The 25,619-nt window shown below is 44.2% G+C and overlaps 1 protein-coding gene across 2 annotated transcripts; it reads right to left on the bottom strand.

The window, feature by feature from the left end:
* Window positions 1–1,025: 1,025 nt before the first annotated feature.
* Window positions 1,026–22,028, bottom strand: THAP7 (THAP domain containing 7). Of its 2 annotated transcripts, none has more exons than XM_088442875.1 (7): window positions 21,881–22,028; window positions 16,270–16,376; window positions 12,891–13,098; window positions 12,246–12,325; window positions 10,971–11,126; window positions 4,717–4,851; window positions 1,026–1,935 (listed from the first exon to the last, which is right to left on the bottom strand). In XM_088442875.1, the coding sequence occupies exons 2-7, from the start codon at window positions 16,347–16,349 to the stop codon at window positions 1,266–1,268; spliced, it is 1,329 nt and encodes a 442-aa protein (XP_088299001.1). In that variant the 5' UTR covers window positions 16,350–16,376; window positions 21,881–22,028; the 3' UTR covers window positions 1,026–1,265. The 2 variants fall into 2 exon arrangements, with proteins under 2 accessions (XP_088299001.1, XP_088299000.1); XM_088442874.1 differs by having other exon boundaries at window positions 21,917–22,028.
* Window positions 22,029–25,619: the final 3,591 nt, after the last annotated feature.

The raw sequence follows: 25,619 nt of genomic DNA, 5'->3' as shown, positions 1-25,619 counted from the left end.
TCGCATCGCATAGTGACTAAAACGCATTCTCTGCTGAAAAAAAGAGACAACATTGCACTGCTCTCCGTAGTTGTCTCACGCCAGGCATCTCATGCCTCATGGCTATTGACGCTAGGTGTGTGAGGGCACATAGGTACCTTCTTTAGTATGTTGGTTAGAACCTTATTGCAACAACAGTATGTAAGCAGTAAGTAGACAAATCACTATGTCGACATCAGAATGTCGTGCCATGTCGTCGAAATGGACAAAATGTCGACATTGAAATGTTTACATAGTTAAAATGTCGACATTACCATTAGGGTCAAGCTGGGTAAACACCAGACGATATGTTATCCGATATGACAGATCAGGCCCGCAGGTCGTTCAGCGTATTTCTGATCTGCCTTCAGTGCCAGCCGATCAGAAGATATCTTGAACGATACCATGCTCCTGGTTGTGGCCACGGAACGATATATATCGTGCAGTGACACAATATATTGTTTAATGTGTGCAGCCGACCGATAGATTGTTCCGTCGGCCATGATCCAGGATCGTGTAGTGTGTACCCAGCATTAGGTATAGATATTGAAATTGTGAACAAATCGACATTACGGCAATGTTGACATGTTACAAGCCAATATCGTACATGCCAACATGTATTACGCTCCCATTATGCAGCCAGAATACTGCTTGTCGACATTCTGACTGCCGATATAACGTATGTATCCCACAACAACCTGTAGATATTGTAACGGCTGCCGCTGTTATGGAGCATTTGAGTTAAACGCCCCCAAAACCAAAAAAAGTTCAAATGGCTCCAATAACAGCCCCTGGCATTGGAAATTCAGTGGTCCCAATATACAAAAAAAAAAAAAAATAATGCCATAAAGAGAAGTGTATTAAAATTGATTTTTTTTTTTTCCCCCTAATAGAATAAATTCTAAAACTCAATTACATATATTCATATGGTCACCGGACGGTCATTCTTCAATGACCGAAGAGCGTTACGGAGTCAAACTTGAAGCAAAATAGTAGGTACTTCAAACTACACTTAATACAAGCTTTAATTCTGCGACAAGACAGGTGCTCCAAAAAAAAGGAATAATTACAAAGGTGTCCTACAAACTGAAGACCAGGAACAACCCCATCTCTGCAAGCAAGTAGGTAGAAGATGTAGCGGGAATATCGTTAGCTGGGGAACCCAATGTGGAGCGGTTATGAAGCCAGTCCTTGTGTCACCGTGACAGTGCAGGTCACCCTCTCTGTTGGTAGACACTCTGGAAAAATTATACAAAGTCGTTGATGAGCTGGAGCTCGAACACTTGAAGATGCTCCTTCAGCTTTTCTCGGACATCAGTCTGCGCCCGTCTCTCCCGCATGTGTTCTTGCTGCAAAGCAGAGATGCGGAGCCGGAGCCGTTGCTCCCGCCTCCGACAAGCCTCCAGCTGGCGTTGGACCTTGCATAGAGCCTCCAGCGCAGCCTCTGCTCTTCGCTTCCACAGTAGCGCGTTACCAACGTGGTAACTGTGTTCATTTTGAATATAGGCTCCGGGTGGCTGCGGGATACGCATCATGTATGTTGAGGGAGAGACTGGGCGAGGGGTTTCGTTCCCCTCTCTCGTGGGTTCAGTTGGTTCTGTATTCAGAGACATCTCAGAGGACATCTCCTCCCGTACATGAGACAATTCTAAGTCTGAGAGAGGCCCATTAATCACCGATGCAACCTCCATATCTTCCAGCGGGGTCTCCGGATGCATCTGGTGATCAACGGTGGTTGCCAGGGCTCCTTCAGCTGGAGTGGCATCACCTGGAATATCGATGTTTTCAGGGCATAGTCCGTGGAAGTTAACCAGATCTGGTGCGGGGACACTGTCGTACCTTCTGCTTTCGAAACACAGGCTATCAGGAGGATCAGCACTCTCCGACCGGGCCGTAGTATCGTTTGTTAGAAAGTCCCTATAGAGAAGACAACAATTACTGGGGGCTTGTGAATTGCAAAACTCATACATTTGCAATATTAATGCACAATGATATTTGATTCATTTTTGTTTTCTTTCTTCATTTAAATGATAAGTAAAGCCACTATTTGACATCAACGTACCAGATATTGTGTATTACTGAGCTGAATAACATGCAAATAATATGCAAATGGTTTAGAGCTACCACATATGCCCACCAAACTATATTTCGGTCTGCACGTTGCTATGTTAGGGGGAGGTGCTTCTGTAGATAACCTAGAAGACAATGACTGAAGACTTGGAGGAAACTAACTGTGTGACCTTGCTGATTCAGGCACGGGGGTCATGATCAATGATATCACAGCAGCTCAAGTAACTGCATTCTCAGGGCCTGAGCGCTCGCAACCGGGTCGATGGTGGCCCACAGCGCACGTGAATGACGGAGCCAGCTCCGTCCTGCGCATGCGCGAGACCCAGCTAGCGACGGGCAATCCGTCGCTCCGGGTCTCGCACCAAAGGGGGGCGAGCTGTCGATGTTGAGTGACAGCTCGCCCCCTTTGGTGGGCGGGCCGGGGGGGGGTGGCTGCCCAAACGGAGGCGTTCCGGAGGGAACGCTTGCCGTTTGGGGGCGGCCCCACTGACATCACGAGTGATGTCAGTGGAGAGTTTCCGGCTCTATTAGAGCCGAAAGCTCTCTGGGGCTTGCGATGAACGAGACACTACCACAAGGGTCTCGTCGCAAGCCCGATGTTCGCGATGGTCTTGACCATCGCGGCCATCATCATGGCCGCGATGGGGTGGTCAGCCACAGCTATGCGAGCGGCCGAGAGGCCGCTCCAAAAAAAAAAAAAAAAGCCCGGCCCTGATTCAGAGCGAGCGGCTCTGAATCAGGCCCTCAGCTCTCTGACCTGTATATAAGAGCTCATTGGGACACTATCCTAATGATTTAGTCTTCAGTCTAGCACCCTTGCATCTGTCAAAACATGTGGACTTCCTCTTTCCTGTCTGGGATGTCGCTCTAGCACACTCAGCTGATGCAATAAACTTTGGATATACAGACCAGAGTGTGCTAGAAGCACCAGAGCAGTGAGCGACACCCCAGACAGGAAAGAGGTACTGCACATGTTTTCGACAGGTACAGGGTGCTAGAATGAATACTAGAGATGTACTAGAATACTTTAATTTTTTTAACAGAGCTGCAGTAGAATGTCAGGGTAACACAATGTATTTTATCCTTATATTTTAATTCTGGAGTTTACTGATCCTTTAAGCATTAGAACAAAGCAGAGGTGATGTTCTGCCGCAGTGATTGAGAAGTGCAGCTTATAAGTGCTGTCTGGGACCTATCAACAATGAAATTATGATGGTGTTAAATATGCAGGTAACGCCCTTCTGCTGTGGTCCTAAGATACCTCCTAGAATTACATTAGGCAGCAGGATTACCAGAGTACGTACCCGCTCACTAAAAAAGCTGAAACGCTGCATTCTACAGCAATACTATAGTTATAGCCATGGTCGTGACGGATGAGGGAGTACCACCTTTACTTCAGTTAAAACGTACAACATCTCTTAGACAACGAGCAGTTAATAACCCTTCTATCGCCACAGATAATGGAAACGGGACAACACGCCAGCACCTAAATGATAACATTCTGTGATGCTGTTACAACCTCCATCCTGCTGGCCTGACACCAACGGGCAAAACTAGGACAATCTAAATGCACAGACAATATGGACTTAAGTGCTGCTGGATGGGTTACATTATTATTATTATTATCTTTTACTTATATGGCGCCACAAGGCGTCATTCCGCAGCGCCTCACAAAGTACATAAACAAATGAGCAAACTCGTAAAACAGCGACTTACAGTACAAGACAATACAGAATAAGAACATGGTATATAAACATTGCTGCAGCGATCAAGTGGTAAGTGCCTTTGTGGAGAGTTTTGAGTAGATGATCGTATGAGTAAGGGAAGGAAAAGCACATGAGGGAAGAGGACCCTGCTCGTGAGAGCTTACAATCTATAGGTGGGGGCATACAGACAGGGGTGACACAGATAGACAGTAAGGAAGAAGCATGTGAGCAGCAGGTTAGGATGAGAGCTGGAAGGATTTGAAGTAGTGAGTCTTGAGAGCCCGTTTGAGGATTTGTAGAGAGGTGGAGAGGCGGATAGGGAGAGAGTTCCAGAGGAAGGGAGTAGCACGGGTGAGATCTTGTACATGTATTTGAATTCTAGGTTTACTGAGGAAACTATGTGGTGTTGTCTGCTGGGGATGCGGGGGGTGGGGGATGTTTACATTGTGACTGATCGATTCCGACACATCGGAACGACAGATCGGGTAAAAAATGCCCAAATCGTGATTCCCCACTCACGATCACGATGCGATGCGTGCCCCCGCAGGTCGCACATCGCCTCTTCAGATCTGCCGTGCACTACGGCAGATCTGACAATCTAGGACACAATGCACTATAGAAAAGTCTGGCTGCAGGAGATCGGATGAAGATTGGACAGCATATCGTGTGCTGATCGTGTGCTAAGCTGCCGGGGAGAATTTAAAAGGGAAATCGGACACATCGTCGGATCGTAAGTATATCGGTATGTGTGTGGGCACCTTTACACATACCCTGCCGTGCTATGCATAATGCGGAGGGATCTATTGCTACGGAGGTTCCTAAGGTCACTGGTGGGAAATAATGCTACAAATCAACAATTTCCAATGAGGTTTTTGTAAAAAATATATTTAAGTTAAGTAGTTATGATAGAGGCTGCACTCACTTTTTCCTCTTTACTTTTGTTTTCGTAGTCTTTGCATTTTTCTTTTTTTGTGCCTTGAGTTTAGATGTTTTCCGCAGTTTAGTTGAAAACATAAATATCGTGGGTACGGCGTCCTCTTTCAGACGGTGGTAACCGCTGTAAAACAAACAAGAGACCCAGCTCACATAAAGGCAAGACGGTTATTGATTGATATCTCTCTTTACGGTAATCTTTGCTTTTCACCTGAAAGTCACCATTTATTTCCCATCCAGAAGATCCTGCATCAAAAGGCGGGCCGCCTGTTGTGAAACTACATGTTCCAGCATGTCCTGCAAGTAACAGGGAATGCAGCTGCCCTGCCGAGGGATGTACAGATTGCTACGCTGCTGGAGAGGAAAGCAGAGCAGGCTGGTTCTTGTAGTTCCACAACAACTGGAGAGCCAAAGTTGGCCAACAGCTTCAGGAGGGAAGTAGTTTACATGCTGGGACTTTTAGTTCCAGAACAGCTGGCGCAGGTTACCTATTTCAGTCTTAGATCAACAGTCATGTATGTCTAACAATAGTAATCACTTTCAATAACTAATGACTATCTGCTGGGCGTCGGTCTCCCGGCGTCGGGAAAATGACAGGCGTCTAGAAATAGACGCCGGTCATTTATCCCACGCCGGGATAAAGCAGTCGGGAAGCCGGCTGTCAGGATTCCGGCAGCCGGTTTCCCGATTGTATACCGGATATAAAGCTTAAATATAACAGGGTGCTAATAAGTAGGTCTTATGTGTTCCAGCTTTACCAGCAAACTGCCACGTCTTGGCCACGGGACACTTAAGTTACATTTCTGATACTAATATTTAATCATTGGTGTTTGAGGTAATAAATGTATGTAACCGTTTAGAAGTACTTTAGATTCAAATTAGAAAAGCCACTGCTGGACTCCATGGGCGCTATTCAATTGTTTCTACCCCCCTTTGAGCCCGATGGAGCTATTCATTTGTTGCTCCTGTCGGAGCACGCTCATCTGCCAGCCCCAGCGGGGTGAAAGCTGAAATGTGCGAAAAGTGACCTCTTTGGGCGCCCAAACATCACTTTTCGCGGTCGTGCCCAGCACTTTGGTCGGGGTTAACTGCTTTACGCCGCTAAACCCGACCACTTTGGGGCGCGAACACCGTGAAAAACGGCAACAATTCAATAACCCCCATTAATGGACAAGCCAGGAGATGCCTAACATAACAGGACAAACGGAGCCATAGGCCAGTATTACAATTCTGTTGTAACACGTACCAATCTCTCCGATATGGAGCTCATGAGGTAATCTTAATTACACCTTTGTTCTATTCACACCATGTGATTAAATAAGTGCTACTGCCATCTCATGATAAACTATAGAGTCACTAGGAACCAGTGTCTGATTGGCTGGAATCTCACAGCAAACTGGTGACCTCCAAGGCAGCAGGTGCACTGCAACCAGTTATTTTGTGGACACCTTATTATCCATGATGAGAAGACTGTAGTGATTCTATAGGGCTCATTCATTATCAAAATGCACTATAACTACTCATATATTGCACACTCTTTCTAATTGTATATGTCTGTGTCCCATAGGTGTAACAGAATGAACATTTCAATATGGACGATCCACCGGCTTTGTAAGCGTTCTGCATACACTTACCAATCCGTTGTCCGACACACCTGGCCACAGGAACCGGTAGTCACATCATTGTTGGCGGCTCATTCGGCCAGCAAATGGGTCAATTGGCGGGTCGCCCGTACCCATATGCACAGATATATCTGCATGGGGATGTGTTTGTCATCCCAGCGGTCGGTATGCCGATGACTACATTACCGGCGCCGGTATCCTGGCTGCTGACGCAAGTAGCAGGGTTGGGGAGAGGGTTAGGAACTAGGGAGAGGGTTAGTTTTAGGGTGCTAGGAGGGGGAGGTTAGGTTCAGGCACTAGGGGAAGAGGATAGGATTAGGCACCAAAGACGGAGGGTTAGGATACTGACCAACAAGTGTCGGTAAGGTAACCCTGTTAGGATCCCAGAGTCGGGATTCTGACCGCCAGGATCCCGACTGCCGGCAACCCGTACCCGACCCATCTGCGTGATATATCGACATCAGCTGTGCTGCAGGGCCGACCTGATATGTCTGCGAATGACGTAGTTCAGAGGCAAATCTGGTGTACACTAGGGATGTGCAGGCTCGGTTCTACTCGGTCCCGTTCGTTTTTTTTTACCGAATTTTATTGGCTATCCAAAACTCGTGACAGCTGATACCCAATAAGATTCGGTAAAAAAAAAACGAAAGGAACCGAGTAGAACCGAGCCTGCACATCCCTAGTGTACACACCCGCCGATGTGCTGTTATTGAACTGATGTTCGTTTGTCGATTCAATGAACGATATATATGGACAAGTGTACCCAGCTTAAGCCACACAATGCGTCCCTGCACACACTTTTCCACAAAATATTAATCTTATTGGCATCACTAACACGACAAAAGTACAATGCACGGGTACCCTGGAGCAGGCAGTGCATGCAGCTGCTATGTGCGATTATGAATAGTGAAGATTACTATTTAGAAACCGAGCGTCTGTTGAGTGATGTCACCACTTATAAAAAATTGGATAGGGATCCCTACTATTATTTATAAAAGTGTACTATATAAAATTTTAAAGACGGCTTCAAATAAGGAGGAGATCTTATTGAAATCAGAATTTGATTTCTTATTAATTACCCATCCAAGGATCCATTACTTTTACCCAAAGTTCACAAAAATCCAGCTAAACCGCCCAGTCGACCTATATTGTCAGGGATAAATTCCCTCACCTCAGGACTGTCCAAATATGTGGACACGTTTTTACAACCTTTAGTCAGTACCCTCCCCTCATATCTTAGGGATTCCACTGAAATTATTAGTTTACTGAAGAGTTTAAAGTGGGAGAATGGATTCACTATGTGTACCGTAGATGTATCATCACTGTACACTTGTATAAGACACCATCAAGGAATTGAATCCACAAAATTCTTCTTGGAAAAAGATGATCGATAATATGAGGATCAGATTATTTTTATTTTGGATAGTATTTCATTTATTTTAAATCATAATAAGTTTAAACTTTTAACACAATTTTACCTACAAATACAAGGTACAGCCATGGGGACCAGGTTTGCACCAAGTTATGCTAATTAATTCATTGGATATTGGGAGTATAACCGCATCTGGAACAATAATCCGTTTGGTGCAAACCTGGTCATAATGCGAAGATATATTGATATCATTTTTATTTGGAAGGGGGATGAAGACACGCTGACTCATAGGAGATTGATCTATATAGATATTTATATTTCTTGGATATATTTTTCATATATGTGTGTGGGGTGTGTTTGCCCGGTATCCAGGACAACCGCTCCACCTATGGGATTGCTGGGCGCGTCCTTTTACATATGTATGAGGTCACCTGTCTATTGTCTCCATGGCTACCGATCGTGCTGATGGTTTACAGACCACAGTGCTGATCGGAGTGTTTAAAACGGGTTCAGTTTCACACAATCAGGAGGGCTATTCATGCAGTTATCTTCATATGTGTCTATGCATGAATCTTACCATGCTGATTGCTCTCTCTGCTGTTAATTATCTAATTTGCTGGCTCAGCTCCTCCCAATTTCTTATGAACTTTTGGGATTCATTTTAAACACTGTTTAAAACATTTATATGTTGTTCTTTGACATGCAGTATATCTTATATTGTTTTTTTTCTATGTATTTTGATGTATATTTTAAGTTAATTAACCATATGTCAATCATCATTTGTCTGAACCTCAGTCCCCTATTTAAGGGCTGGAAGGTTCATTTGCAAGTTGTCAGCCTGAGGTAGCAGACACAGGGTCTGTGAAACGCGTTGCTGCTATTGGTGCCTTCTTCACATTTTTTACATTACGGTTTGGCACTATTTATGGTTATTTTATAATTTATGATTATTTTTATATTTTTATTGATTTTCTTTTTTTGTATGGCCATATATGAAATTATTTTAATGGAAGTTAAATAAAATTATATTTAAGAGAAATATATTTTTTCATTACCGACGGACATCGAGATTAAAATGAATGTATAAGGCGCTTATGCAATTGGAATAAGGTGAGCGGGAAATTATTTACTATTATTCTGACTTGATGACAACCGATTTGCACTATGGAGGCATGTTTTATTTTCTTCACATAACGACTACTGTCAGGATTTGAGACCCATCCAGATCGATTCATCATTGCTATTGCAACCACCGTAGGACCACGGTGTTGATTTGTGTCCAATGTACTGATCTCACCTATAAAGGGTGAGTATATGTCTATATACTTTCTTTTTTGTTTTGTTTTTTAATCACAGATTTACACTATATTTTTACCATTCTCTTTTTTTTTCCCACAAAATAACACTGATCCTTGGGAGCGCCGAAATACTCCTATACAAAAAACTATGTGCGACTTAGACGCCAACCTAGGTATAAAGGCAAAATATGGAGGACAATATGTGACTTTGTACCTCTGTGACAAAAATAATAAACCTAAGTGCCTTTGACACAATAAGCGAATTTACATGCAGCTACGATGTGACTAAGATGCTAAATGCAGGAAAACGTACAAAGGACCGATAATCACTACCCGTGGTGGAATCTGAAAGATACATAGAATGATGCTTTAGGTCCCCTACAAAAGTCTCGTAGTTGAATGGGATGTGACATACAGAAGCAATGTAAAGCCGAAAAGATCCAAGCAAGTTATCCACGTACGTTTATTTCCCATTCTATCTCCTTTCTTAGTTTAATAATAGAAATTAGTGATGTTTTGACTACACCTAATGCTGGTCGCTCCCCTTACCCTCTATACTGCTCCTGAGTAAGGTGATGAATGTGTAAGGTTTAAATGATATATCACTGTTTTAAAGCCACTGTTCAAGCTGATTAGGGACCAAAATCAACTACCCTTTTACCAATAACACTGGAGGGACCAGACTGTAAATGAGAAATACATTGAAAACGAGTTTGCAAAGAAGCAAAAATGACAAATATAGTCTTACTGGTGCACTCTTAAATACATATTCAAAATGATCAGAAAGAGAAAGATAATATATAAATTAGAACTTAACCTTTAATAAATATTATTAAAAAAATGTATAATAGATACACTTCTTACTGGGATCAAATAAAGGGGGAAACATACATTTATACAAATATATATAATTTATAATATATACAGTGATGAATCGGGTGAAAATATCTCTTCTACAACTAGTTCCCCTGTATCAATGCTAATTAACCGTTGAATCAATATTTAATAATAAAAGGAGAAGTAGAGTAGAAATCCACCTGTTGAGGATGTGTCAAATATTCATAAATTATTGTAGCACATCAAAAACATTATAACAGGCTCATATATGTATCCTGCTCATTAACCTGATTGACATATTAAGTATACTTCATTAAGGTATCTATTTATGGTAGATTTATGGAATTTCTTTTTTTACCTCAAGGAGAATGATTTGTCAGGCTGGACATTAAACAGAAAGAATTAGTCCAAGTTTCCTTAACTGTGTATGTTATATGTTTATATTGCCAGTTATGTGGTTTCTTGATCATGTATATATTAATTGGATTAACATATGATTAAATTATGTATATTATTTGAGCAGCTGCGATTTTGATGTGCTGCAATAATTTAGGAATATATGACACATCCTTAACAGGTGGATTTCTACTCTACTTCTCCTCTTATTATTAAATATTTATTCAACAGATAATTACTAATGATACAGGGGAACTAGTTGTAGAAGAGATATTTTTCGCCCGATTCATAACTATATATATTATAAATTATATATATTTGTATAAATGTATGTCTCCCCCTTCTTTGATCCCAGTAAGAAGTGTATCTATTATAAAAAAATTTAATAATATTTATTAAAGGTTAAGTTCTAATTTATATATTATCTTTCTCTTTCTGATCATTTCGAATATGTATTTAAGAGTGCACCAGTAAGACTATATTTGTCTTTTTTGCAAACAAGTTTTCAATGTGATTTTCACAAATTATAACTGGTAGCACCACCAACGATAGTGTCTCATATTGAACTGTTCTATTTATGACCAGGATGTTGGTTTAGTTTAATTATACTTTGTTACTGATTGACTAGTGCAGACTCTACAGAATTCCTTTTTTGTAAATGAGAAACATCACAGTTCCTGTCCTACAGTACTTTAATTGAGGCCGCAGTGACACTTACCTAATTCCAACCACTTCAAAACAGCTCTTCTCAAAGTGTTTGGAGCAGAAATACACATAATCGGAGGAAGGGTCCCACAGCCCATTACCGCTGGGGTCTGTTCTTCTGCAGTTTGCAATCCAGAGGCTTCTACGAGGGTCGTCTTTCCTTGGAAACCTAAAAACAAGGATATTTCACCTGCTGAGCAAACAAAGCTGCTGATCATATCAATAAACGGCCTTGAACGTTAGTAGAAGTATTTTATATTGAAGTCAGAAAAAAATACAGGCAACCAATGTAGCCCTGATCACGGATACGCGCTATAGTCCGTGTTTTAACCCGAAACAGCTGCCAACGACTCACTTGAAGATGAACAGGTCCCACAGGATGTGCTATGATCTGGCACTAGCCAATATCACACTGCCTATAGTGTTTCCCCAGCCAATCACTGCCTATAGTCTCTCCAGCCAATCGCAGCCTGCGATGTTTCCCTCCCTCGCTCACTGCCCGCCAGCGCAGCATGCCGCTCTGCTATGAATCCTCCAGGTCAGTATCTAGCAGTGGCTCTGCATCGTCTGCAGGGCGTACTGACCCCAGGAGCCGCCGACAGCGCCCTGTACCAGTGCCGCAGCACCTGGCAGAGACTGGCCCTACTCAACCAGCGCAGTGCCGCCACCCTCTTCCTCCGCGTAGGGGAGCGTCGCTCTCTGTCTGCCCCATGATATGTGTACTGTGTATGGGCAGCGAGCCAGAGCCTGCCTACACTGCCCCGGACTGCATCTGTGCCGGGGGTAGACGGTCACACGTATGATATCACTACTGCTTCTGTAAGAACATGATCATATAATAAAATGGCACTAACAGTACTAATACACTGTAACTCATTATGACACATCTGATATCAGCCTAGTGTGAACTAGCTTTCAATAGAATAACCTGTGCTAGACTGATGAAAGATACTATTTTATTGGTTGCTAGATGTGACAGTCTTTGTGGACTGCATACATAATCCCCATTTTATGATCCCTATGGTGAGCTAGCAACACTATATACAAATAGCTCTCGCCATCACAAAACCAACACCATAGGGTTTTAACAGAGATCCACAGACAGCTTTTCATGCTGCTCACACACGGCCGGGGGGGGGGTCTGGTGACAGGCGGAGCACTGTATGCCATCAGACCATGAATAACACAAACCTTCACAAAAAGGTTAATCGTAAGCAGTCTACTAGCTGGTGTATATAGCCAACAGTTAGATATTAGGTAGGCGTTCTAATTTATCATCGGTGCTGACCTGTGGAAGGAGATGTTGTTTTCTCTCGTCAGTTGGGAGTCCCGAGTGGTGCAGCCGAGAGCAGAGCAGTGACGAGGCATCTGAAGTCCAGACCAAACACAACATTTACATAAATAACACCATAAGTATTGAATATACGAAGACTAAAACAACGATAAGACCATAATTTACCTCACAAAAGCAAAAAAAAACCTACGATTGGGGATTTTCTCCTCAGGCTTTACAAAGTTTTGCTGTTAGACCCGAATGCATGGATTTATGGATTTAGAACATCAACAACATTGTATTTTAATCTAAGTGTTTCATATCAAAGGGCACATTACACCTTAGCATGGATGGCGGGGGAAGCCATTTGTATTGAATAATCCAATATCCATATAAAAGTAGCCATTCAGAGACATCACTGAAGCACAGCGGAGGCAGCCATTTTGATGGCACCTAGTGTTGATGACACACCTGCCCTTATGGTCATTAGGAACTAGACATGACTTCACGCCTCAGGTCTCAGTGATGTCACAGGTTTGTAATGCATTCTCACGCATATTGTCTCAGGGCACAAAATGGCTGCTTTTTATCTATTGATAGGGGACAGGAACATTTTACTGCATCTGCCACGAGGAACCAGTAAGAGCTCTATAATGTTACCTTTTGGCAGCCGAGTGTTGAGAAAACGACAGGGACAGCAGAGTCCCTCAGTCGCACCGTCTGTCCAGTTCGGTCAAACTGTTTGTCCTGGAAGTGTTGTGAGCACAGGGAGCTGTGAATGGAAGGGGTCCAGTCACTGCCGATAGCCGCGTGAGAGTGAGACACGGCATTCACCCACAGCGTTCGCCTAGATTCTTCTTTTGGAAACCTAGACAATAAACAACAGGAAATCGTCCCAGATTATAGATAGAAGTATAAAACAATGAAACAAGACACCAAAGCAAATAAGAGATATAGGGGCATATCCAAATGGGTTCAAGATTTTACCTGCAAAAAATGATGTGCACTCGCACCCAATTTTGGTTTACCGTGGGTATGCGTGCTCCCTATACCTGCAGTAAGCAATTAAAAAAAGGCGCAAATTTTTTTAACAAAAAAAAATACCTATGCGAAATTTAGAAAAAAAAAATGGGAAAATTAACCATTGTTTGATAAAAAAAAACTTTTTCCGTTAAATAAAACGAAAAAAAAAAAAACAGAAAAGAAAAATGGTAATTTTGGGGTAATTTTGACAATAGAAAAAAAAAAAATTAAGTAGAGTTATTATAAAAAATTATTTTTTTTAGATTCAAAAAAAAAAAAAAAGGGTGGATTTGGGGAAAATTTTAGGCCGATGTAAAAATTAAAATAAAACTAAATAAAAAAAAACAATTATTTTTTTGTTAAAATAATTGCTTTATTTAAATTTGGGGTGCTTTAATTAAAGAATGTTGATTTTGGGGTAATTTGAAGGGGGTGTAGTTAGGATACCGACAGCCACATCCCGACATGGAACTAAAGATAGGCATTGAAATCCCAACGCCTATCATTAGCCCCACTACTAAATCCCGACACCCGGCTCACTGAATGAAGGTTAGCCTGGTGTCTTAGCGTGTAGCCATGGGAAGAAAGGGGGGGGGGGGGGGGGGAGAGGTTTAGCGTTAGGGACACCCGGGGGGACTTAAGATTAGGCACCCCCCCAGGAGGGTTAGGGTAGGGAAAGGAGGGGGTTAGAGTTAGGCACCACTAGGGGGGGTTAGGGTTAGGCATATCACGTCGGCTCTGCAGCACAGCCGATGCCCAATATACCTGTAGATATATTGGGGCATTGCGCTGTGTTTACGGGCAGTAGGTACACTTGCTGCAGAGGCCACAGAGAGAGGGGTGCCACGCGCCCCCCGGCCAGCGGGGGCCCAAGGCCAGAAGACAAATGATGGTTGTTCAGTGTGTATAAACAACCACCATCTGCAGATATATCTGTTAAGTGTGTGCGCAGTTTTAGAGGTTCTGAAGCAAGTCCCAACAATTTTTCCTAAAAATAACGATGAGGGTGCGCAATAAAAAAAAAGAAAACTGAAGTAAAAAGACCTTAAAACCTAGAAACATGGTGGGGAGAAAAAGGTGAACCATTCGAAAAATTGTCCATAGCAACCAGCCAGCTTCAACTAATTAATGTATGGAATGTACTAGATAAATGCTAACTGATTGGTTGCTATGGCCTTGATACCTGGTGGCCTTAATGACCAGAGAGGTTTGACACCAAATAAACTGCATAATACTCTGGGTTGAGTATGGGATGCCAGCGCTCAGGATCCCGGTGGTGAGAAACCCAACGCCCGCATCCTGACTCTCCCTCCCAGCAGCCTAAACCGAATGGGCGCTGGGAGAACTACATCTCCTAGCAGCCCTTGCCCCTCCCACCAGCCCCTGGAGCCTACCAGCAGCCCCCGGGACTCCCAGAAGCCCCCTCTCCAGTGAGAAGATAGAGGGAAGCCACCGGATATTAACTTTAATGCGTGTGCTATAAAAGATCGATAATATAAGGGTCGACAGTCAATAGGTGAACACCAAATGGTTGACAGTGCAATAGGCCGACGAGGTTAAAAAGTCGACCCGTTCAAATGGTCGAAACATTTTTTTTGTAATTTAACCCTTACCCTCCCCCAAGTGTCTAAACCTGACTCTAGCCTAACCATCCCCACCGGCAGCCTAAACCTAACCCTCCTCCAACTTCTGGGTATGGGCCTACCAAACACATGTAGTTCTACTTAAGACAGCGGCAATAATTATACGGAATTTTTAAAATTTCCGGACATTAATAAAAATAGTGCAACTTGGGTCTAACAGTAATTACCATGTCACCCACAAAGACAGGAGTAGGCAACATGTGGCACTCCAGCTGCTGTGGAACTACACATACCAGCATGCCCTGCTACAGGTCTGCTTTGGCTGGAGTGCCACAGTTTGCCTACCCTTTTCGATTAGGAGATCTCGATTAACTGTATCATTCAGGGTTATAAAGACATAGCCCTCCAGGCACCACCACATCTAGGTCTATGTCTGGTGACTTACAGCTATAATCTAGAATTACCACTGCCAAATATTCAGTAATGTCACAGAATTAAAGATATGAAAAAAATACTATCAGAGGGGGGGGGGGCAGCATTTTGCCTATGAAGAACAGACTTCTAGATTAATAACCCACTGATGGATACACCATGGAGTCGCACTGAGCCATAAATGTCTAGAAGAATGAGCTTCACAGGAAAAAACGTGCCAGGTTCGCCTCCAAGTGGGAAGCCTTGGGAGTGTGGCGACCTGATTTATGTCACACCACCACACTGAGCAACGATGCCATTCTTGCACTGCCCAATGGTAATCCTGGAGGCTGGTCAACTCTCATCGAAATCCCCCCCCCCTTCAGAATTCGTGAGTCTTCCGCACATTATCGGAAAGTATGTGTTAAACCCCCTGCCTCCAGCTAGCAGAGGGGCAGGTATCGGTTGTCAAGGTACCCTGCCACTCCAAAAGTGCTCCACTCTCATTCTGGTGCCTTCATGTATCTCTTCACACTGTGCTTTTACTATTTTAGTCTTAAGTTGCGTACACACATAAAAAATTTTCTGTCCAACCATCCAACTAGTTGATTGGTTGGAATGAAAATCTGGTAACGTATGGGAGTAACTGATGATCAGCAATTTGCTCCTAAATGCCAGAAAACAGATGAAAATGGTCGTCAGACAAGTTTGTTAAATGTTTGATCTAAACAATTTGTTCAAACAACAGTTTTTGTCCATTTTCCGGCATTTGGGAGCAAATTGCTGATTGTCATTTACTCCCATACGTTACCAGATTTTCATTCCAACCAATCAACTAGTTGGATGGTTGGACAGAAAATCTTTACGTGTGTACCCATCTTTAGTGTCCCCTGCTTTGCCAGTTTGCACACAGTTCCCCTTACCACAGAGAGTTCTATTGAGATGCAGGTAATATTTAGAACTCACAACTCCATAAAACACTGCTGATATCACTATAAACATGCAGAGGTCACTGCACATACCGGTGGAACGTTATTCCCTTGCGTTTGGTCAGCAATGTCTGGCGGTTGACACAATTAGCAGCAGAGCATGATCGCACCATTTCGTTCTTCTCAGGTGTGGATCTTGCCTAGTAAAAGAGATGCAAAAAAAAACCCAGTAACTATAAAAAGGTATTATGTTAATGACTTACAGTAAAGGTGCCCATCCACTAGCAGGCATGAAAACAACTGCATCATTACGACATTGTAATCGTGCAGTCGTTTGTCAGTCTGTGATGAGCCTGCACTGAACGAGCAGTCGTTCAGTGCAGGCTCATCAATCATCCGCAAACATGCTCAACCTGACGTTATCGTCAGGTTGTCCAGCATGTTTGCACGATGATAGATGTCTAAACGACCGGCGGGCACGTGCATCGCTGGTCGTTTTAGACAGTTTTGTAAACGATTTGCAAACGATTTTTATCATTCAACTTAATCGCCTAGTGGATGGGCACTTTAATGCTGTGGGGTTACTTGAAAACATTTTACCCGACTATAATCTCCAGTATACGTGACCAGCGGCAGTGTGGTTTAACTACAGCTGGTATTACAGACCGCGTCATCCTGCTATCTATGACTGTAAACCACTCATCGGATCAGCAAAAGCCATGCATTTGCAGGTCAGATGTCCCATCTATTGAGGCTTGTTTCATGACTTTTAAAATACAATACAGTCCCTGTACTGCAAAGCTGCAAAACCGTTCCCCTGCCAATTACAGTGGCAAAGACATGTAGAGTAGATAAACATTTCTTAATCATGGTATTTTACACTTTAGGGGCATATTCAATTATACGCGAAAAAGTCCCGTACTTTTCGCTTGCCGGACTTTTTGCCATCGCAGGTTTTCCATGCGAAAAAGTATTGCGCGCTTCCCCGCTTATCTCCGTATTCAATTAGAAATCGGCGAAAACGGGACCCAACGAATTCAGACCTGGCGAAAAAGTGCTGTCAGATTTGGGGAAATCAGCCGGACACCCCACAAAAGATGCACTGACATTGGGGATCACTATAGATACCCCCGAATAGGCCTGCTGAAGGTATTTGGGGTAATTAAATGCTGTCAATAGCTGCTAATTAGCGTCTTTGCAGAAGTGGTGAAGAATAGCATTAGCGGGTTTTTTTGCAGAAAATAAGTAGTCCCAGCAAATTTGGGGTAGTGGAAAATGGAGGCTAGTATATTTTAAAGGTGCTAAAGTGAAGTTTTAAAAAACTTAAAAAATCCACCTGCCGCAAACACCTGCAAACTTAAAAACACCTGGGGCATACTGGGGGACCCCCCTGGAGTCTATTTCGCTAGTTTTTCAATTTGTCCCCCAACTTTGGACTTTTTCACCCCCCAAAATGAAACTTTTTTATTACGCAGTTTACCTTTGGGGGACTGTCCCAAGGGTGCAGGGTTTTTTTTTCCAAAGTTTGCACCCCAAAACCCAAATTCTGCACTTTTTTTTTTACACCTATTCATAGGCGAAACTTTTTCGCCGTTCCATTGCATTGAGTTTCCGCACCGGCGAAAAGTCTCCAGAATTGCATACGGAGGAAACTTTTTGCATGTCGAAATGACGTCACTCGCGATACTTTATCGCCAAAAACGGCTTTTCGTCGATAGTTGAATATGGCCTTTAATTGGTAAAAGAATATATGAGTGAATTAATCAACAAAAGAAGTTAAGGGCGCCCGCCTCCCTGCAGTAGAATCCTGACAGGCAGCTCTCCTAGGGGGTCTTCTAACACCCTAACATCCAAGTAGATAATTTAAATAAATATAGGATAGGATAGCGCCACTGTGTATATACCGGACCCAAGAGACACACTCAAGTCTATGCATAAAGACAATTTATTGTACCAAATATGCAATTAAATAACACATTATGAAATTAGCATAATGAATTTGTAGCAATAGCAACTAGTATCATTTAATCTATAAACATGGGAAAAGATTCAGACACATATATGATATATAGACGTATATTAGATGAAATTCTCAGTAAAGAGCGCCAGCTGTGTGTTCTAATCTCTTATATTTGTGCTGTGTCTTATGTATCTATCTGTTTAAAAATTGTAGCATATGCATATGAAACAAGTATCCTTTCTGTGAATAAATACAATATTTGTTTGTAAACTGCTTTAAAGCCAATCCTATTCGTGAGAATCCGGAGACTTGTGTTGGTTTTAGATATATAGTTCAGCTGCCGATCCACTTATATTCCCAGACTTATACGGGTCCAGAGTATTCAGTCAATGTAGCATATCCCCTTATGTGCTATATAAATGATGGGACCAGACAATAAGGTCCTTGGATCGCCCGCTGTGAGTAGTTTGAGCTAAAAGATGTAGTCAAAGGAACTGCTCACCTGATAGCTGTTCTTCTTTTTAGTTATGCCGAGTCCCTCTTCCACACTAATGTGAAAGCCAAAGCCGCTATGAGCTGTGTAGCGGCTGGCTGGTCAAGGCGGCTAATGGCTGGCGGCACACTCTGGACTTTGGACTCTGGTCTTGATGGTGTATTGCGCTCAACGGAGGGGCTCCCAAGGAGCAATTCAACTCCGGAGCACCAATAGTCACACCAAGGGGATAGCTAGGACTGTGATGGTGCAGGGTCCGGGACCATGCGGTAACACCCTGCGCAAGTCTCCTCACGGAAGGTTGTAGGTCAGGAATGCAGGCTTAGCTTTAGGGACAGCCCAACGCGTTTCTTTCTCATTAGAGAATTCCAACTGAAGAATATTTAGCACATAAGGGGATATGCTACATTGACTGAATACTCTGGACCCGTATAAGTCTGGGAATATAAGTGGATCAGCAGCTGAACTATGGCCCTCATCCAGAGCCGTACGCTCTGAGCAGAGCGCACGCTCTGAATGAGGGCCGGCCTCCATGAAAATGGAGCGTCCTCCTGGACGCTCGTATAGCTGTGGGTCACCACCCACAGGCTATACGAGCGTGCATTTTGATGGCCGCGATGGTCTTGACCATCGCGACCATCGAAACTGCGAGCCGGAGCCTGCGGTTGAGGTTTTCAACCGCAAGCTCCGGAGTGATTTTGGCTCTATCAGAGCCAAAATCACTCCCACTGACATCACTAGTGATGTCAGTGGGCCGGCTTCTGACGGGGGGCGTTAGGGAGGCACGCCTACCAAAGGGGGCGTGCTGTCAATCAACATCGACAGCACGCCCCCTTTGATCAGACACAACGAACGAAGGACTTTCCTTCGCTCGTCGCGTCTGGCGCATGCGCACGACGGAGCTCCCTCCGTCGTGCGCATGCTCAGTCCAGAACATCGACCCACTTGCGAGCGGACAGCCGCTCGCGAGTGGGTCTGAATCAGGCCCTATATATCTAACGCCAACACAAGTCTCTGGATTCTCTCGAATGGGATTGGCTTTAAAGCAGTCTACAAAGGAACATTGTATTTATTCACAGAAAGGATACTTTATTCATATGCTACAATTTTTATTCAATTTTAAACAGATAGATACATAAGACACAGCACAAATATAAGAGATTAGAACACACAGCTGGTGCTCTTTACTGAGAATTACATCTAATATACGTCTATATATCATATATGTGTGTCTGAATCTTTTCCCATGTTTATAGGTTAAATGATACTAGTTGCTATTGCTACAAATTCATTATGCTAATTTTATTATGTGTTATTTAATTGCATATTTGGTACAATAAATTGTCTTTATACATATACTTGAGTTTGTGTCTCTTGGGTCCGGAATAGACACAGTGGCGCTATCCTATATTTATTTAAATGATCTACTTGAGTGAATTAATCAGACATCTTGGTGTGATGACTCAGATAAAAGTGCCACCAATATCTACCTAGAATAAATGTGCTGTGCAGCCTCCAAATATGAACTGACATTTACTTTCTTGACGTTGTGGGGTGTATAAATGTCTGCTTAGACTCTCTCCCAGATTACGCAGCAGACAGCTCCATGAAGCACTCTACAGCTTCATTTTGTAGGCGACAAGAGATCGCCACATCTCAGGAACACTAGTTGTTGTCAAGTTGGGACTTTTAAGTCTCTATCCAGTGCTGAAAAAAAGCCATGAATGTGTGGAAGGGGGTCACAATGCTGGTACAAACTACGTAACAAAGGAACACTCCTGTTCACACCTCTGCACACCTGTTGCACCACTGACGCTGCCTGATGTCATCACAGGTGGACCAGAACCAGGGGCGGGCATGTGTGCATTGCGTGTACCTCTGTATCAGGCCCCTAGTGGATTATTTATGTGTACAAAACAAGAATTACAGAGAATCTTTCTGAACTAGCCTTATTTCCAGGCTCTGCCTTCATACGCCACAGCGCCCCCACCTGGTGAGTGCATGAGTGGAAGAAAAGCAGCACCCGGGAGTGATTGTGAGAAGACTGTCGAGCAGAGTCGGCGCTGACCAATTTGGTCTCCAGGGCAAGGTTTTAGCTGGTGCCCTTAAATTGGAGCCAATCTCACTGCCATACCTGCTGGGCACCCCGCCTGGAGCAATGGCACCCTAGGCATGGGCATTAGTCTATGCACAGAGCCGACTCTGTTTTCAGGATGTAGTCAGCATACCAGCATGCGGAATGCTGACGGTCTAAATACCGGCACCGAAATCCCGACATAGTCGGGATCCCGCCTCCAGTATCATGACCGCCGGCATCCCGAAGGTAATTATCGGGAGTTAGGGGAGGGATAGGTTTAGGGGTAGGCACTAGGGGGAGGGTTAGGGTTAGGCTCCCGAGTAGGGAGAGTTAGGTTTAGAATGCGGGCAGGGGGAAGTTAGGTTTAGGTTAGTGCTACTATACTTACATATTGGTGTCTGGATTCTGACTGTGGGGATGTCACTGTCGGTATCCTGACCAGCGGCATCCCAACCCATTTTTGAGTCCTTTACATTAGCACATAAGGTCTGCTTATTTTCCATGCTATTGCCTGGGCTGTTTTTTTGTACCCTTACCTACTGCACTGAGCACTGCATAAAGCATGTATATGTAATGGCAGGTAACAAATGACATGAAAGCAATGCACCATTTACTTTGACAGCATGTATACAGTAATATATTGCTAAAAAAATAAAGAAAAGTAATAAAAAGTAACAAGCACAATGACACAGCAATATAAGCAATGATGGGGGACACTACTAGAGTCTAGGGCAGGGGTCTTCAACCTTGGCCCTCCAGCTGCTGTGGAACTACACATGCCAGAATGCACTGCCACCTTTTTGATATAACAGCATGCTAAAACTATGGCAGTGCATGCTGGGATGTGTAGTTCCACAACAGCTGGAGGGCCAAGGTTGAAGACCCCTGGTCTAGGGCAACCTGCTACAGTTTCATGCAATGTTTATGTATTAGAGCAGACTGAAGTAGCTGTTGTGGGATATCCAGGCTGGCATGCTGGGGCTAGTAGTACCACCACACCTGTCACATGCTGCCTATCCCTGCATGAGACCCCCTGATTTTGCATACAGCACAGTGAGGATGATGGGAGTTGTAGTGAGATGACTGATGGACAGAGCTGGATATAGGACATGAGCAGCCTCCATGACATTGTCCCAGCAACCCCCGCTCATGGTTCTGCCTCCCACCCTTGTACCTGCCCGGTGGGTGTAAGGAAATGGGGTGTACCGACCACAAGAGTCCTCCGGGCTCATCTGTCTCCAGCAACCCTCATCTTCCTCCTCACTTCCCCCATCCTTCTCTCTGTATACGTACACCCGTTCTGCTGCTGCGGCTGCACCGCCACCTGCTGGCCGGGAGGAGTTACCGCAGGCGGCAGTGTCTACAACAATGGCTGTCACTGCACACATACACAGTACAGTCATCTCAGCCACTGTTCCTACTTTCAAGCCACTATCCCTGCTTTCCAGCCAGAATCCCTGCTTTCCAGCCACTATCCCTGTTTTCCAGCCACTATCCCTGCTTTCCAGCCACTGTCCCTACTTTCCAGCCACTATCCCTGCTTTCCAGCCACTATCCATGCTTTCCAGCCAGAATCCCTGCTTTCCAGCCACTGTCCCTACTTTCCAGCCACTATCCCTGCTTTCAAGCCACTGTCCCTACTTTCCAGCCACTATCCCTGCTTTCCAGCCACTAACCCTGCTTTCCAGGCACTGTCCCTATTTTCCAGCCACTATCCCTGCTTTCCAGCCACTATCCCTGCTTTCCAGCCTCTGTCCCTGGATATTTTGTCGTTTTTTTCCCTTCCTGATAATACCTCAGTTTTTCAATACTGTGCAATTGCATAATGATGTTCCAATGTGTTCTGCATGTTACATGTCATTCTCACAATACTCTAATCCCAGGGGATTTATAGATAGGGCCGTATTCAATTAGGAGCGAAAAGCTATTTTCGCCTGGTTTTTTATTTTAGGCGAAAATTTTGACTGTAAATTTATCTCCGTATTCAATTCCAGTCCGTTTCCGCCTATGTGAAAAGTCAATGCACTGAAATAGGCAAAACTTTTTCTCCACTGAATGGCTGGAGCAAAAAAAGTGCAAAATCTATATTTTGGGGTGCAGATGTTGTAAAACCACCATGAACCCTTGGTACACCCCCCAAATGACAATTCACCCAAGAAAAAGAACAACAAATTCCAGGAACACCTCAAAAAACGCCTTTGAATTTTTTTTGGGGGGGATGAAAAAAGTGGGGGGACAACGTCAAAATCAAGCAAAAGAAGCTTCTGGGGGTGATCTAAGAAGGGGCCAAGTGTTTTGGGGAGTGCAGGTGCTTGTTTGACAGAGGAATTTAACTTTTTCTAAAACTTCACTTTAGAGACATAAAAATATGCTAGTACCCATTTTCAAGCACCCCAAATTTGATGGGACTACTTATTTTCACCAAAACACACTGCTATATGCCATTCTTCAGCACTTTTACAACCACTTAAGTACCCTAAGCAGTTCAATTAGGGCTAATACTAAAATACCATAATGATTTCCAAGGTCAGCCCATCTTTTTCTGGGGTACAGAGTGATTCCCCCAATTCATCCTGCACTTTTTGCCTGTTTCACATTTGCCGGGTACCGTTTTCGCCTGTTTGTTAATTGAATACGGACTAAATCGGAACTGCTCACGAAAATAATTTGCCTCCAAAACACGCAAAGGCGGCGAAAAGTCGGGTAGGCGGAACTTTTTCGCCGAGACGAAACTAATTGAATATGGGTCAGAGGGTCACATTTATAGAAGAGGAGTATTTCAAATGTAAATAATGCCTCAAAATCAATTTCAGTGCACCTGGCACACTGGGGATTGCAGTGCTCCGATGCTGGCGCTCCCAGCCGCCCGGAAAAGTGGGCAAATCTCCCTGCCGGCCTCCAACCGCCTGCATGTCCCTTACCCCGCCCCTAATGCTGGGTAATGTCCCAGGCCATGCCCCCGATATGCCGACCTGGCTGCCCTCTGTCTGAAAGGTGGAAGCTAGAATGTCGGTAAGTATGCCCCAGAATGACAGAGACGGAAGCATGATGCAAGGCCACACCTCCATGCTGCGCTGCCATGACACTTTTTCCCCTGTTTCCTGTTGGGAGGTATGCATCTGGTACCAGTACACTTGCCGACTTCTTGGAAGGGATCTCCGGGATGGTACAAGAAAGTGGTCAGCTAGGCGGGTTGTACAGGGATCTTGTCATTGTGGCCGTGCCCCCCCAACTAAATAAAGCTGAGATTCCTGGTTTGTCACAGAGGATCCACGATGATGTGATCCAGTGTGAATCGCGTCATCGAGCCATCCAGATGAGTGAAGTGGGCTGGCAGCAGCGGCGGATATAGGGAGACTTTCCTGCTCTTCCCGGAGTTTGGGAGAGCCACTTCCAGATTCGCAAGTCTCCCGGACGTACAAGGAGAGTAGGCAAATACATGAAGAGCTCTGTATGCAGCTGTCCTGTGTGGGAGAATCGCTGGAAAAAAGGGGATCGGTATGGAATACCTCTGTACGCATCTAATCCCGACACCGGAAGACCGACACCAGTGAGGATCCCGACAGCTGTAAAGGTAAGCACTAACTAACCTAACCCCCCTTAACCCTAACCCTCCTTTATGGGTGCCTAACCTAAACCCCCCCCCCAAGTGCCTAACTGTAACTCCACCTGTAAGTGCCTAAACCTAACCCCCCTTCCCCGCAGCCTAAACCTATGTCTCCCAGGGTGGTGCCTAACCCTAACCTCCCCCCGGGGGCGCCTAACCCTAACCTCCCCTTCTCCTACCCTAAACCTAACCCTCCCGGGGGGGGGTGCCTAGCCCTAAGTCCCCCCGGGAGCCCCTAACTTAACCCTCCCCCCCACGGCTGTCCGCGCCCAGTGTAGCTAAAATGACAGGCGTCAGGATTTCAATGCCTGTCATTAGACCCCTGCCGGGATTAGACAGTCGTGAAGCCGGCGGTCAGCATTTTGACCGTTGGCTTTCTGACTGCATCCCGGAAAAAAAACATCACTGAAGAAACAAACACATCAAAACACGTCTCGAGATTGCTAGAAAACTCAGCTAAAATGTGACCTAACTAAAATGCGGGATTATTATCATTTATTTATATGGTGCCACAAGTGTTCCGCAGCGCCTTACAAAGTACATAGACAAATAAGTAACCATTGACTTACAATACAATACAATAAACAATAAATAAACATTGCTATATTAGTGACCTTTACGCCCACATAAGCAGCCAAGTGTTAGTTGCCCTAGTGGGGAGTAAGAGATAAATTAAATTACAGTAGGGAGAAGCACAAGAGGGTAGAGGGCCCTGCTCGAAAGAGCTTACATTCTTTAAGGGAGGGGAAGACAAACAAGAGTGACACAGAATGGGGTGGGCGGGGAGGAAGGAAGATGTAGCAGCAAGTTAGGATGAGAGCTGGAAGCTTTAATGAAGTAGTGGGTCTTAAGAGCTTGTTTGAAAGATTGTAGAGAGATGCAGAGTCTGATGGGGAGATAAAGTTTTATGGTCAGATGAGTCAAAAATAGAGCTATATGTGTGGCGCAAACCTGACCCTGCCCATTCCTCAGCAAATGCCATCCCAACAGGGAACTATGGGGGTGGCAACGTCATGTTGTGGGGATGCTTGTTCTTAGCAGGGGCTGGGCATCTTGATAAAATTAAAGGAAGGAAGGATGGTGCAAAATACAGGGAGATACTGCAAGACAACCTGCTTAGGCTGCTAGAAAACTAGAGCTTGTGAGAAAGCTCATCTTTGAGCAGGACAATGATCCGAAGTAGAAGGCAAAAAGTAACACTGGTTGAACAATAAAAGGTGAATGTTCTACAATATCCATGTCCAGTTCTCTATCCAACTGTGGCACTATTTGAAAATTACAGCCCACAGCGTACCCCCCCAGCTTA

The sequence above is a fragment of the Taudactylus pleione genome, unplaced genomic scaffold (assembly GCF_031769625.1).
Source record: "Taudactylus pleione unplaced genomic scaffold, aTauple2 ptg000318l, whole genome shotgun sequence".
NCBI lineage: Eukaryota > Metazoa > Chordata > Amphibia > Anura > Myobatrachidae > Taudactylus > Taudactylus pleione.
Note: the sequence above shows the minus strand (reverse complement) of the source record. Positions and strands in the feature narration are given on the sequence as shown.